Raw genomic sequence first — 15,640 nt, forward strand, 5'->3', positions numbered from 1 at the left:
TTTCCTAACAAGCTTCCTGACGTCAAAATGTTGACCGACAGTCTCATCAAATCTGACCAATGAAATTGGCCAGACACTGTCTGAGGTCGCACTTATAACAAATCTTTGGCTAATAAAACGAAGCGGCCATTAGATATTTAAAAAAAAAAAAAAAAAAACTGAGGAGGCTACATGAGGAGGAGCCTTTGAAGGACCCAGCCTACAAATTTAGACTCAGCTCATGCCTTGTTTGTACACTATGAGCACCCAAAATGTCCATTTGTTTTTGTTTTTCTTTCCCCGCCCATCATCGAATCCTTAAATGAAGAATCAAAATTCAACATTGACCTATTCAGTCATCGATGATGCGTTAAGATCTGCTAGCGCGTATCAAAACACGGTGGAATAGCATCAAAGGTGTCGCTGCCTCCAAGGAACTCGTCATATCTCCTGCTGCCTGGAAACATCAAAGACGCTCCTTTAAATCGAGCGATCAAAAGCCGAAGTGAGATTAACCGATTAGCATGTCATGAAAAAGGCCTCCAGGATGCGAGATCTGCTCCCTTCTCCCCAACTTCTGCAAGCCTTCCCGATGGTAGCAAAATGAATTGTTTGCCTTCTGTTAAAGAAATTTGTAAAATGATTAGAAAAGTGGACTAATGTCCTCCGCCTGCTTCCTCCCTCACATGAGATTTGGAATGCGAGATACAGTACAAGTCAAAGAGCCTACTCACTAAAATGACCGCTGACATGCACCGCTGAGGACTCACTTATCCGCTGGTGAATAATTAAATCTTTCAAAGGGAGACCATCGAATCAACGTTTTGATTTCGCTATCAAACAAACAACAACAAAAAAACCCTAAAGACATGTCCTTGCCTCTTCAGGGGGGAATCTACGTGCTGACTCTGTTGGACAAGTACGCCGCCGGGACATCCATTCTTTTCGCCGTGCTGATTGAGGCCATCGGCGTGTCGTGGTTTTATGGTATGGAATTTCTGTGACCCCGTGTCCCCGCCTTTGAAACAACCTCACCACGTCCTCCGTCTTGTTAATTGAAACGTAACGATGGAAAAGCCGAGCGCAAGTGTCGATGGAAACAACAACAAAGCGTTTTGTCCTTTGAATGGAAGGTGACATGAAAGAGCCGCGTGAAATGCGTTTTACCTCCCATTGAGTAGACGTGATTGCGATGATTTGATGCCGGATGTCCATAACTGTAATGAATTACCGAGGATTTCAGAAACAGATGCGGCTTTTATTGGCGAACTTGGGTAGATTCTGTAATTAAATAACGATTCAATCTAATCAGCCTTTTTAAACCTGCTTCTTTTGCTGTTTTTCCAATTGGCTATTGGATTTGCCTAATCCGCTTTCTTTTTGCAGCATATTAGATTGGTCACCTTTGTGTGACCCTCCGGGTGTGGCCCGGCAGTACACATGCAAGGGCTTAATGGAGACCCTTCGTGGAGATTGGATAGGAAATTGCCATTTTCCATTGCCAGATAAGAAATCTGCGTTCTTTAATACGATTTGGGAATTCACTCAAAGTTCTTTTTCTCCGGATAGTTGAGTTTGACGAACACAGTGGATTGAAAAAGTTTTCCCAGATGGAAAAATGCAAGTCATTATTTTTTGGGGGGGATTATTCAAAGAAAATACTCAACTGTTCAAAAACATAAAGTATGGAGTAAATAAACAGTGTAAAAATTTCGAGTTTTTTATGCCTCGGATGATGACCGAAAATCGGTTCTCGAACAAACTGAGCGCATTTGAATGCGCCACTTGACTCCTCTCGCCTTCCTTACACGAGGAAGTGACGCTTCCTCGTGTAGCGTTCCATTGTGACCAGACGTGTTCAATAAAGATTTTTTTTTTTTTTTTAAAGAGCGTGGTTTCGGTTTTCAAACAAATCGGTTTTCGAACAGCCTTCTGGAACGGATTATGGTCGAAAACCAAGGTATGACTGTATTAGAATTGGCCAATAAAATTGTGTTTCTTATGAATTGGTGATTTTCTTCGAGATATCTGGCACAAGTCGGTCGGTGAGCATTGTCTTATGGGAGCACATGCAAGTTGGCTTGAAAAACGTATCGTCTTCTTTCAGGCGTGGACCGCTTCAGTGAAGATATTGAGCGGATGATGGGCTTCAAGCCAGGACTTTACTGGAGACTGTGCTGGAAGTTTGTCAGCCCTGCTTTTCTTTTGGTAAGGGAAATACCGTACACTGCATACAATGGATACACACACCTGTGTTACATACACGACATGTGGATATACAACACATGGAGTAGATGGACCTTGTTTAAACAGTGCTTCACATTTGACCACCGCCACCTCTTTGTTTCAGAGATCGTCCAACATCATAAGAATAAGAATAAGAAACCCGTTATTCATCTTACACTGGAGACATTAATTTACAGCAGCAAAGTTATGAAAGGAAGAAAGTAGAAGAACAAAAAGTATCGGAGCTGCTGTAAAAGCAGCCACTCTCATCACATCATGGAGCGCTTTCAGAAGGACTCTTTTCAGTTTCAGGGAGATCTTTTTTTACCTGCTGCTATATTGTACGGTGCAGCCAGAACTGGAGTACTGCTAAACGATTTTTGGTGTGCCCACATTTTTTTCCATTCATTCTGGTGTGGAAATCACAGCAAAACTCACACCAAAGGCAAAACATACTTGTGATGTTGATATTTTTTAAGATGACTTTTAGAATCTAAAGAACTGCGCCTCTCACTGGAAATATGGCTCCGGGTCACTTGTGACCCTCGTGAAGACAGGCGCTACAGAAAATGGATGGATGGAGGAATACTGAGAAATATTTAACCACCGTTTCATTTGTTAGCGCCCGTTGGAGTCACTTGACTGTTAGGATAAATGTCAGTGGTTCCTGACATTTTCACTGGTTGTCAAATGAAAAAGTTATGTCGGGCATAATATAATGAAAGCGTTGTAGCAGATGTTAAAAAAAAATGATGAAGCTCATCAGGTTACCTCCTTCAGTCATTGTCCAGAGATGAATGTCATGATGACTTGGCTTGAATGTTTTCGGTTTTGTGCTTTTAGGATCTCGAACCGAGTGGGCTCCAAAAGTTACGACCCCCACTCAAATGGCCAAGGACTTAAAAAAATAAATAAAATTAAAAAAAGGCTAGAATGCACTTTACAAGCATGGGTCTCTGGTGCAATGTCAATGTCCGATCTGAATTATTTTTTGAATCAGATGGCCAGAAATTCCCAGACATTCTTCAGCATTTTGTCAAAAGTTTTTACCTAAGAGTAGAAGTTGAAAATTTGGAAATTTATTTTTATTTATTTATTTTGGACCGCTCTCAAACATCCCCTTTTTTTTCTACTGAGAGGTCAGGAAAACTATCATTCAACATTGGAAGACAATCTCCATCCATGACTTTAAGATATCTTTAGTCACGCCGCACACTGAGTGACACGGACTAAACTATCGGAACTGTTGCGCAACTAGTTTTCATTCATTCCTGAACATGGGCCACTGTTTTTTTTTTTTTTTTGTTTGTTTTTTTTAGTTTTTTTTTTTTCATTTCCCTCACAGGAGTGTAACAGCAATTTATGCTTCAAATGTTTGTCATTTTCACTTAGTCTCACGGTCACCCACAACATCCAGGTGCCGCCTCATTGCTGCTTGCAGCTCTCAATTTGCCCTTTATTTTAACTTTTATCAGATGGCGATGGTGTACAGGTGATTTGGTCCATTCTCCAGCGGCCCGATGCGTCTCACACGAAACAAAATGCATTCCGTATGACATTCACGCTCCTCTTTGATATGAACAATGTCATTGGGAGCAAACCGTAGCCGACGCTAATGGACACGCCAGGAAGGCTCTTGCCAGCCATCCCATCTGTCGAATGTACTTAACACCTTGACAATGCCCAGGTCAACACACACCAACATGACAGCCGCCACCTCTGTCGCCAAGCCAACTTGCCTCAGGCTGACACAGCACGGCTCCAGCGCTTTCATAACTCATTTATCGGCCGCGTCCTTCGAAGGATCAAACTACTGGGAAACAAAAGCACTTAGTAGCAAGTGGACAGTTATTGAAGCACTGAGAAAAAGGATAATATCAACTTGGATACCTGAAACCTTAATCTTAGCGTGATGATTAGCGGAGCATAACGTCACGTCCAATTAGCGGCCAATATGGAGAACCCCACACAATCCAAAGTTTGGCTATAAAAGTGCACTAAATCAACATCGAGGTGTGTTATTCTAGCTTCTAGGTGCTTTTCTCATCCAAATTAATTACTAGCAATTCATGCACCAATTTGAGAGAGCCAATGAGAGCACACCTCACGAGCAGGTTTATTTATTTTGGACTCTCTATACTTTAAGATGAGTCATCAACCGCAGCGTCCCGTAAACATTTGGTAATCCAATTATATTTTTGATTGTTTCATTGTCATATGTAAGTGTATGACTAAAATCGATGTACAGTATTTGTATTTTCTTTTATTTGACTTTCCTTTACTCTGCTCTGAGCAGCCGTGTTGAAATTGCAAATGAGAATCTGTTTTCAATTGTCTTACGTGGGTAAATGAAGATGAAAGAAATACACAGCGACGATTTGTTGACGATTCCACTTTTGGCTCCCATACAGATTTGGAATGTGCGATTTAGGATATTATCAAAGCTCAACATGGCATATCATTTCCTGGAAGTACGAATTCTGGCTCTAGCTCAAACTTTGACTCTGCAACACACTTTGAAACCCATCTGGGATGGTTTGTGCTGCAAAGAGTACAATAAACGCTGAGATTTGAAGCATTTAGACATTTCGATTCTACTGATGGCAGCACTTTCAGTCTACCCTTAATTCTGCATTCCGCATTGACTCAAGTCTTTTTCTCCTTGTACTTCCCTTGGCAGTTTGTGGTGGTCGCCAGCACGGTGACCTCTTCGGGCCTCAAGTACGACGATTACGTCTTCCCCCATTGGTCCAACGTCTTGGGATGGGGCGTGGCCATGTCGTCGATGCTGTTTGTACCCGTCTACGCCGTGTACAAGTTCTGCAGCGTCCCTGGAACCTTCAGAGAGGTCAGTGAAACTCATTTGAGTAAGGTAAAGAGTAAGGGACTCATTTGAGGGCAGCCAATGTGATGTTTATAGATGCCAATTGTGACGGAACACATTACAAAAGAAGTTAGATAATGGCAGCTAGCGTAATTGCTGTTGTGGCTATGCTTTGAAGCTGGAAAGGGGATGTTTTCCCCTTAAAAACATGTCCAAAATAACCACTTCGCTTTCGGAATGAAGCCCACAAGAATTTACGATGGCAATCATCAAAGTACTGGAGGCTTGTTTTCATCCCTTCTGTGTCAACGTCACTCTGCCGTAACAGCGCCCGCATCCCGGTAATATCCTCATTGGCACTTCCTGTTGCACTCAAAGGTTGCTTCTCCGGTTGTCAGAGGTGTCATTTCCTCCCACTATCACCCGCTATCAGCTTTTAAATACATCCGCCGTTTGTGATAATGGGAGTGTTTGAAGATGGGAGCATCAAGCTTGCATTTGAAGGATTGATTGCATTCCTTTTCCACCAAGGCAAGGCAAAGAAGCTTTATATCTACAGCATATTTCATACACAAGGCAACTTGGTGTGATTAAAAAAAAAAAAGAAAGCTTCAGAAGTCTGTTTGGCCGTCAGTTTGATTTAATTTCAAATAAATCTTCTCCATGAGAAATAATGAAACGTATTAATTGCAATTTAGCGTTGTTTATTTTTGCATGGGTGGCCTGGTAGTCCAGTGGTTACCGCGTCGACCTCACAGTGCAGAAGTCATGGGTTTGATCCCGGCTCCTGCCTTCCTGTGTGCAGTTTGCATGGTCTCCCCGGGCCTGCGTGGGTTTTCTCCTGGTACTCTGGTTTCCTCCCACATTCCAAAAACATGTATGGCAGGCTGATTGAACACCCAAAATTGTCCCTAGGTGTGAGTGTGAGCGTAGATGGTTGTTCGTCTCTGCAAATGTGAATTGCCTCCCACTCTCATAGATCTTTGAGGGTGAGGTCATGGGAGGATGGCGGGCCACACCCCAAGTGTGTGTCCACTTTTGAGCGTCTCACAGTCAGTGATGCAGACGGATTCCTTGCAACGTGAGATTTTTTTTCACTGATGAGGATGGTCAAGATGGATGGCATAGTGGATGGTCGGTCGCTGGATTGCCACCATGTCCCAACGAGGCTGCAACGTGAGCAGGGAAGTTGCGGAGTCATGTTTTGAGCAGGAATCATAGGGCAAGAGCTGGTCGACCCTTTTCGGTGTGCAAATAACTTCAGAAAACTATGTGGAGTTTCTGCCTGATTACTTTCTTGCAAAATTAAGAACGGAACTTTGCGAAACAAAGTCATCTATTTGCATGACAATGCACCATCTTATGCTGCAAGAAATTCCCCTGCGTCATGAGCTGCTACGGGCATAAAAGGAGAGAAACTTGTGTGTCACCCCATCCTGCCCTGACAATCAACCCTATGGATATCCTTTGAAACATAAACAAAAGATCTATGATTGTACTTTGTAGTAGATCTATGGGGGTTGATTGTCTCCTTCATGCTCTTGGCCTTATTTTTTTTTCCCAAGCAAAAATCCATCATGGGGCGGCCCGGTAGTCCAGTGGTTAGCACGTCGACTTCACAGTGCAGAGGTACCGGGTTCGAATCCAGCTCCGGCCTCCCTGTGTGGAGTTTGCATGTTCTCCCCGGGCCTGCGTGGGTTTTCTCCGGGTACTCCGGTTTCCTCCCACATTCCAAAAACATGCATGGTAGGCTGATTGACTGCTCTAAATTGTCCCTAGGTGTGAATGTGAGCGTGGATGGTTGTTCGTCTCTGTGTGCCCTGCGATGGGCTGGCAACCGATTCAGGGTGTCCCCCGCCTACTGCCCGAAGACGGCTGGGATAGGCTCCAGCACCCCCCGCGACCCTAGTGAGGATCAAGCGGTTCGGAAAATGAATGAATGAATGAAAAAATCCATCATTAACTTTGTTTTTTTTTTTTCATCATAAAAAGTCACATTTTTACATTCATACAAGGATAAAGCATTTTTTTAAAACTTGACAAAAAAAATGCTTTTTTGAATTTACTCAGATTTATTTCCTCAAGTGGTTGCACGAACGAGAATCATCAGTGTCCAAGTACCGTATTTTATAAGGTACTTCAGAGTATAAGGCACACCTTCAATGAATGGCTTGTTTTAAAACTTTTCATATATAGGGCGCACCACATTATGAATCACCGAAGCCACAATAGTGGCTGCGGTTGCAGTATGTGTCCACTAGATGGAGCTACGCTAAGGAAATACAAAACAATACAGCTTTATTTATGTAGAGTCTGTGATTCTTAATTTATAGTATGACTTGTTTCTAAAAAAAAAAAAGGGGGGGGTTAAAGATAGCTACATAGTAGATAGAATGTTTTGTTGTTTTTATGGTTTACAGTGGTTAACCTCTTTCTTTTTTGTTGTATTATTTATGAAAAACAGAAATAGCAGTGAATATAATTTTACACTTGGATAAGAATGTTCCAATTTTGATCTCATTGTTGAACAGCCTCCTGAGTTCCAAGAGGTTTCACTGTGTACTATATACTGTACATGCTGTGATTGTTGACAACCATGTCATCGGATTGTTTTGCAGAAAATAGCCTATTGCATCACTCCTGAACACGAGCATCACTTAGTGGCCGAGGGAAACATACGGCAGTTTAAAGTAAGTTGGGTTTTTTTTGTTTTTTGCCAAAAAGTGGCTGCTGTTCTTTCCAATATTCTTGCAAACATGACCAACATTTTCTGTTTTCTTTTTCTCATCTCTCAGCTCAGGCACTGGTTGGCTATCTGATGAATACTCCCAAGAATCTTTCAGCAATTATCGCCATTCCCAAGACATGACGGGTTTTTTTTATTTTTTTAAACCCTGTTGCATCACTCTTGTTACTTAGCAAGGCTTTTTTGGGGGGGCAAGTACTTGATATCAAATTAGTCCGCAAGTCGTTTCACATCATTAGATACATGTACCAGTAGACGATGTTTCGTATTTGCATTCATTTGACTTCAGCAACGTCGACTGTTATCTCCCGCAAGGCACTGAATCAAAACCAAAAGTTGACACGCGACAGACTTATTTGTTACCTTTTTTGGCCTTATGAATGTTATTGTTGTTCTTATTTAAATGATCATATTTGCTAGATTGTTTGTTTGTTTGTTTTGGCTTATCTGTGCCTTAATCGAGCGAGACACTCCGTTTATTTTCTGTAGTACTTTTCGGGGAGCGGTTAAAAAAAAATTGTCAAAATGAACCTTATTGACTCAGGAAGCCGCAGCACCCACACACACACACACACACACACACACACACACACACACACATATATATATATATATATATATATATATATATGAAAAACAGGTCACCAAGGGAAAACAAAATATCCATGCAAAACTCCAAAGAGAAAAAATAAATATGCTGAATGTGAGGTGAAATTTCAGTGAAACTGTATCAAGGTCTTTGCAATGAAGGAGTCATAAGGCCACTCTGAAAAAACAAACAAGTATATATATGCATATATATTTAAGCTAGAGGAATAAAATTGACATTTATGAGAAAATACAAGATCTTGTCGACATGTTATGAGGAAAAAAAGTCATATTTTGTGAATGTCTTCATCAATATAACTTTATTCTCTCGAACTTTTTTTCTCTGAAAAATGAACTTGTTCACACTATATTATCAATTTAAATCATCTTTTTTTGCTTTCTTTTCTGATTAAAAAAAAAGACATATAATCTTGAAAATAAAATATAGTTTTATTCTCCAGAAATCGATCATATTGTCATAATTAAAATATTCTTGTATTTTTAAATCCACCACTGCGCACCTGCTTGCCTGCGTGTGCAAAACTGTGCGGAGGCGCAGGCCTCCGCGCAGTTTTAAAACCGTGTCTCGCACTAGATTTGTTCAGGGTGCAAAAATAGAGCCCTGAGTCTTGCAGAAGTACGTTATTTTCTTAACATTACGGTGACTAGTTTCTTCAAAAATATATTTTTTTTTATTCTCGTAAAAATCAACCTATTTACTTTGAAAAAGTACAAATTCGCTCTCAGCTGATTCGCAAATAAAAATTGCCATTGCAATATTGTGACTTTATTCTTGTCACATATTTTGGGGGGATTTTCAGGGTGGTCCTAACACTCCTTTGCACTTTTTGTAACGTTTGCTTCGTGTCGTCCAGTGCCTCTAAGGCGTAATAAGAGAGATGTGATTGTGTGTGTTGGGCTTTTTAAGTTTCCGTCAAGCAGGATTTACCCGAAACAGACCCGACCTTACGTAAATACGCACGTATCGCCGTAACATCAATATCCATGAATCCTTAATCAGCATGAATCGAAAAAAATGTGTGTTGATTAATAAAATTGTCCAACAACAACCCAAATAAAGGCCTGTTTCGGGCCCCTCATCTGCAGGTTGGGAACACTGTTATAAAATATGCTGGAATGTCACATGCATCTTAATTTTTTATTTTCTTCCTAGTTGCCATACAAGTGCCATGAAGAAAATTCAGCTCCATTATGTTTTTTTTTTAATGTTAATTCATTTTTTTAAATTGACTGGTCAACTTTACGGAAAGTGAAACCACAAGGGATCTATATATATATATATATATATATATACACACACACACACACACACACACACACACACACACACACACACACACACACACAGTGTGTGTGTGTGCGTGCGTGAAGTACATATAGGATAGAATATAAAAATCTATATTCTTTTGTTATATCTAATCTTGTATTTATCAAACTGTTTATAACAAAATGTGAATGTAAAGTATTCAAATGTCCTAAATGTCATATCATGTGTGTTTGATGTGTAGCAAATATTAAAATAATCCAAACTATTCTACAGCGTAATCCTGGCCTACGGAATATTGGACTTTCCTGGACTATGTTTACAAAAATACTGTATCGTGTCTAACACTACAAATATCCTATAATGTCCTGTTCAACGTGAGTGGCAAATATCTATGAGGATGTAGTCACACTATGATAATAAAGTATTTCTTCTAGACTTACTTTCATGCTATCTGCCTTCATTGGTACATCGCCACACGGTCTTCTCGCAGATCTGTCTCCGGGTGTAATATTTGTACAGTATATGTCTCTGTGCTAACCAACAGTACGTTCTGGTATCCTTTCCACATCTCTTGCAGTACTGGCCTCTGTCCCAGTATTCCCCATTACTTTAATGGATGTATAGAGTGAGAAAGAAAAAAATGTATTGGCAATCTGAAACTTGAGTCACTTGAGGTTGTTTTTATACTTGGTAAAACTCAAGTGCAACAGGACCTTCCTTGAGTGGGTTTTGTTGTGTTGCTGAGTGGGGGCCTTTCATAACGGCTGACTCTGCTGGGCCTCTCTTTTTTCAGCCTGCTGCACTGCAATGTGGGCTGTCATCAGAGTGACCTTTTTGCTACACCGATTTGGCTAACAATGTCCACTCCTGCATATTTGGTCTTGGCTCAGCTTTGTGTCCTCATATGAGGTGAAAGTAAGTGTTACCACAAGTATAAGATACACACAGGGGGATATCTATCTATCTATCTATCTATCTATCTATCTATCTATCTATCTATCTATCTATCTATCTATCTATCTATCTATCTATCTATCTATCTATCTGTCTGTCTGTCTGTCTGTTTTTTTTCAGTTTGAACATTATGTGTTCTTGTAATGCATTCAAGAGAGAGCGTATAACGTGCTTTTAACGTATGATGCATCAGTGAATCATTAGGGGAATAAAGACTTTCAGTTGTTTGATTTGACTCATTCATTCAAGGTTGCAACTTGTGATACCTCATGAAAAGTCATATTTTTCAAGAACAAACTCCTAGTAACAGAATAAAAGTCCTAATGAGGATAAGTTCATGGATTTTGTAACAATAGAGTGCAGTCAGTGAATAGTGTTACTGTTGCCGGCAATGAGGGGCACTTGAGTTTTACGAAATATAAAAAACAAGCTAAAGTGACTCGGATTCAGGTTGCTGAATTTAAATGTTAAACTGTCAAAATCACCCCCCCCCCACGCCACCCCTGCCTAAAACAAAATGGATCTTTGACAAAACAAACTAGCACTTGAAAAACAAATAATTCAAAGCAACTAAAAACATAACCTCAGAAGCAAAAAAAAAATAATTGAAGACAAATAAATGAAACAGTTGTAAGTGTACGTAAGCAGCAGAATTTTCAAGACTTTTTTTTCACAGATCAAGAAATACAGAATGCTTATCCATGTTGAAACTTTAAAGCCTCCTGACTGGTCAAACGTTTTTCTTTTTGTCACCGTTGGGCTTCTCAAAGGTCAAAACAGCTCCAACTTTAGCCAAACGTGTTCAGCCGATCGAAGTTGATGTGCAGCCAGTCTTTCTTGGCAGCCCTGTGCAGCTGTAATGTGATTGGGCCAAAACAAGGTCATTCTTTAACATCTTTTCTTGATTGGGACAACTTGTCCCATGCGCTTGATCCAATCGTCAGTTGTGAACGCCTTATGCTGGTTGCTGTGTTAGCAAAACTCCAACTCGGTGAGCATCTCATCGATTGTACCAGTGATGACAAACTGAAACGTACTTACAATACTATACTATACTATACAATAGAGGAGTCATCTTATTTTTACACTCTAGCAAAGGGATGTCAAACACATTTTCATCACGGGCCACATTTTAGTTACCATTTCCCTTGGAAGGCCAATATGACTGAAATCATATCAAGAAGTCAAGAATAACAGTTTATTCAACTATTGTTTAAGTTACTGAAATTATCTGTTTGGCCACAAGAAAATGCTTCCAGTGTCTTTCTTATTTATTACATTTGAGGATTTGACATTTTGGTACATATTTTAGCAAGCATCATGGAAGTTGCCATGTTTGATTTGCTTTCGCGGGCCACATAAAATGATGTGGCGGGCCAGATCTGGCCCCCGGGCCTTCACTTTGATACCTGTGCTCTAGCACAACCATAAAAAAGGGGGGAAAAAAAGCAAAATGATTCTGAAAATAAAGCCGGTGCAGTGAATAAAAAGAGTAATCAATAAATAATATCAGGCACATATTGTTTACGTCAATAAATAATGAAATTAAGTAATAACTTCCGCCAGGAAAAATCCTTTGCTCCTCTTCTATTTATATATTCATGTAAGTACAGTACAGTTTTGATAAAACTGATACAGTGAGGGCAAAATCATTGGCATGCTTTTATAACTCATTTTGACACTTTAAACAAACAAACACAAAAAAAAAAAGGAAAAAGTACAAAAGGTACATGAAAAAAGTGAGGCACCAACTAAACTCAACTAATCTCTTTTCTTTTTTTTGCTGTTCTATCAAGACTATTGATTGAAAACCCTTGCTACTCAGTACAAAATCCATCCCAGTGTTTACAAAATAGCCCTCACTACTTGCTTTCACTTCACTTCCAATAATCATGAGTACTCCATGTGTTTATTGCGATAAATGATAACATCTTGGCAGCCCCAGAAGCGCTTGGCTTAAGGGCATAATAGCACCTTTGGGACACTTTGTGTATGAATGGCCTTCGGCACCCTCCATGATACACTTCCTGTTTCCGCAGCCCCTCCCACACAAACACACCACCAATGAGGATCAGACTCCTGTATGTACTCGAAACACCGTGAGTTTAACCGCTTCTACCACCCTCATTTCATACCCTTTATTGACATAAGTAAAAAAAAGTAGGGCACGTTTCCTGTCTTGGAGACATAAATCTAATGGACGCCATATTCTGAGGGCAATAAAAGATGCGACCATATGGTAAAGTCTTATCGCAGCTCCCTTTTGACCTCGGGTGGAGTAAATTCATTTGCAGAAAAATAGGAAACATGCACAGCAAAACAATGTAGCTGGTGGGCATTGTCACCTGAATCCAATGTAAGATTGAGAAAGTGGACGGCATACAGTACAGTACATGGAGAACCCGAGGTACTAATAGTGTACTTTGTTGGTGTACCCAAGTACATTTGTGGTTAGCTCTACTAGAGTTTGTTTTTCTGAAGATTTTTTTTGTTTGTTTCCTTTGTAACCGGCAAAGAGTCAGCTGCGATCTGAGTACATTTGTCCAGCTGTCCTTTCCAGTCATTATCTGATCTGATCTCACCGTAATTTGAACAGCACAACAGATTGGTTGTGAAGTAACTCAGTAAAATGAATAATCCCCAGCCTCATCATGTTTCGCAATTATATGAAACCAGTCTCAGATTTTTGCGGAAAATTTTACCGACACACACGTTTTTGTACTGTACACCCTGAGATGCCCACAGGATGACAAACTCCTGGTTAATAGGAAAGTAGTAATTAGTGTGCATATTTTTGCTTTGTTTGAGTGACGAAAAAGCAGGCATCTGTTCAACTTTTTTTATTGCTAGGATAATATTGTAAGATTAGTTTGAAATACGTTTTTAAGTGTTTTTAAAACTTTGGGTCAAGTATTGAATTGGGACAAGGTTTTTCACGTCAGGTATCTTTACGCCGTTTTGTTGATGTCTTCAAAAGGCAATATCATCAAAGGCACTTTTAAGGGTACCATTTCACCACAATAGGGCGGCACGGTCGTCAACTGGGTAGCACATCCGCCTCACAGTGCAGGGGTGCAGAGTTTGATTCTGGCTCCGGCCTTCCTACGTGGAGTTTGTTTGCTGAGTTGGTTCTAACGCTGAAGTTTTGTACCACTTTGTAGTTGTATTTTCCCAGGGTCATTAGAAAAATACAGCCTGTTCTTTGGTTTTGCATAAAAGCCGCCACAAGCAGCCATTGTGTGACCATTGCAAACAGTCTTGTGGCAGCCATGTCAAGCTATTGATGGCAGCCAAACTTAATTGGATTGTCTTAAGCCCCCTCAGGCTCAGTAGAAAATCCAAATCAATGTCATTGGCCGACAGAAGCAATTGGAGCTTAGGCTTCACTCCCAATTCGAGTCATGAAGTTGCATTCATTTGTTCTTATGACTGTTTGAATAGCAGACATGGGCGACTGTGGTAAAATGATGCATTGTCTGGAAAATGCTGGTTCAACAATTATTTGATGTTACATTTCCGCCCAACATAAGAGGTAATTAGGAGTGACAGTTTGACTAGTAGTGCTTTGTAAAGTATGTATTTAATGTCACAAATATTTTGTAGAAGCATAAAACATGTCTTTTTTTAACCAAAACACACATAATTTATAATTAAATAGGTACATCTGTCATATCTCACCAGACCTAATACAACAAATAATATGACTTTTACAAAGTTAATAAAGCTTATTTTTGACTGAGAGGCCACAATTTGTTCCATTATTGTTGTTTGAGAGCTGCACTGCATCATAATGCTAACTGTTTCATTTTGTTTTCTTTGTTATCCGAACTCTTTTGTAGGAACCCATTACATGTCATTGTGCCTAATTTTTTTTGGGCTGCAGCTCTGTCATCGTAAGTCTGACCTCGAGTGGTCATAATCAAGCGGTAAAATTGGCAGCACTGAGCACAAGTGAGGCGATTCAACGTCGACATCTAGTGGTTGACAACATTAGTTACAAGTCAGAAGTTTTCAATACCGGTATTTTTCTGACGGCGGAAGCAGCACAATTTGTTTTTAACTATAGTGGCTATAACGTCAAAACGTCTTGGTTCCCCTTCAAGAGCAAATAAGTGTTGCTTAAGTCTTCTAACCTTCGTAATTAAAAAAAAAATATCATGTATTTTTATTTATAATTATCACAAGCCGTCATATTAGTAAAAACACAATGCGCCAACTACGCACTCATGGGAAGAATGAAAACCACATCTGGCTTTGGCTTTCTCTGTGCTATGTCAGTTTGAGATCATACCTCTGTCATCGTTCTGTTAACACACAGGGATCCAAATTTCTAGTATTTTTAATCAAGGTTTGTACTGTATTTACTGTAAACATAAAAACAGTGATTTCCATGTCAACCCCCCCCCCCAAAAAAAACAAACAAACAAACACTCATTTCATTGAGTGGCTAGAGGTAGAGAAAACAACTCATTCTACATTGTGTCTGGATCATTCCATAGTTGGTAACATGGTCCACTACTAAATTGTCGCTGTGATGTAATTCTATTTCTCAACTCCTTCCACCTTCACCTTCTTGTCCTCTTCTCCCTCATGCTTCTTCACCTCCACGTGTTCTTCCTTGGCTTCCTCACCTCACTCTTCTCACTCTAGCTGCTCTCTCGACATCGACACCTGCGGTAGTACTTGCAGGCTGATTGCAAAGTACACTTATTATTTAAAACAGTTTTCTGTGACAGTGCGACCAGACGTGTTGGCACAGCAGTGTAAATAATATCCGCACACTTGTATAGTTTTGCAAGGAGAGTGTTGATCATCTGGAAATTGGATGTAAAGCGTTTTCTGGAAAAAAAAAAGACGGAAATATGACTTAGGCTATTATTTTAGAAAGGTGACGCTTTACATCGTTTGTGTTGTCACCGACGTGTACAAACTGGGTGTCCTCTGTCATAAAGGCAGTCATATTCCATGTAAATTGATAAATCGAAACTGGGCACCGAAATCCATCCTCAATCGGACTGTGTTCCAAAGGCCATTT

General features: G+C 40.1%; 1 protein-coding gene across 2 annotated transcripts in view; it reads left to right on the plus strand.

Moving 5' to 3' along the window:
- The window catches only part of slc6a2 (solute carrier family 6 member 2), a 28,430-nt gene extending 20,149 nt beyond the window's left edge, over positions 1-8,281 (plus strand). For both annotated transcript variants that reach the window (XM_019866816.1, XM_019866815.1), the window contains 5 exons: positions 867-966; positions 2,087-2,187; positions 4,886-5,053; positions 7,648-7,719; positions 7,825-8,281. In XM_019866816.1, coding sequence (XP_019722375.1) covers positions 867-966; positions 2,087-2,187; positions 4,886-5,053; positions 7,648-7,719; positions 7,825-7,848 — 465 coding nt within the window. In that variant the 3' untranslated portion in view covers positions 7,849-8,281. The remainder of the gene's footprint in view (positions 1-866; positions 967-2,086; positions 2,188-4,885; positions 5,054-7,647; positions 7,720-7,824) is intronic.
- The last annotated feature ends 7,359 nt before the right edge of the window (positions 8,282-15,640 follow it).

This window comes from Hippocampus comes, unplaced genomic scaffold, assembly GCF_001891065.2.
Source record: "Hippocampus comes isolate QL1 unplaced genomic scaffold, H_comes_QL1_v1.1 scaffold82, whole genome shotgun sequence".
Lineage (NCBI taxonomy): Eukaryota > Metazoa > Chordata > Actinopteri > Syngnathiformes > Syngnathidae > Hippocampus > Hippocampus comes.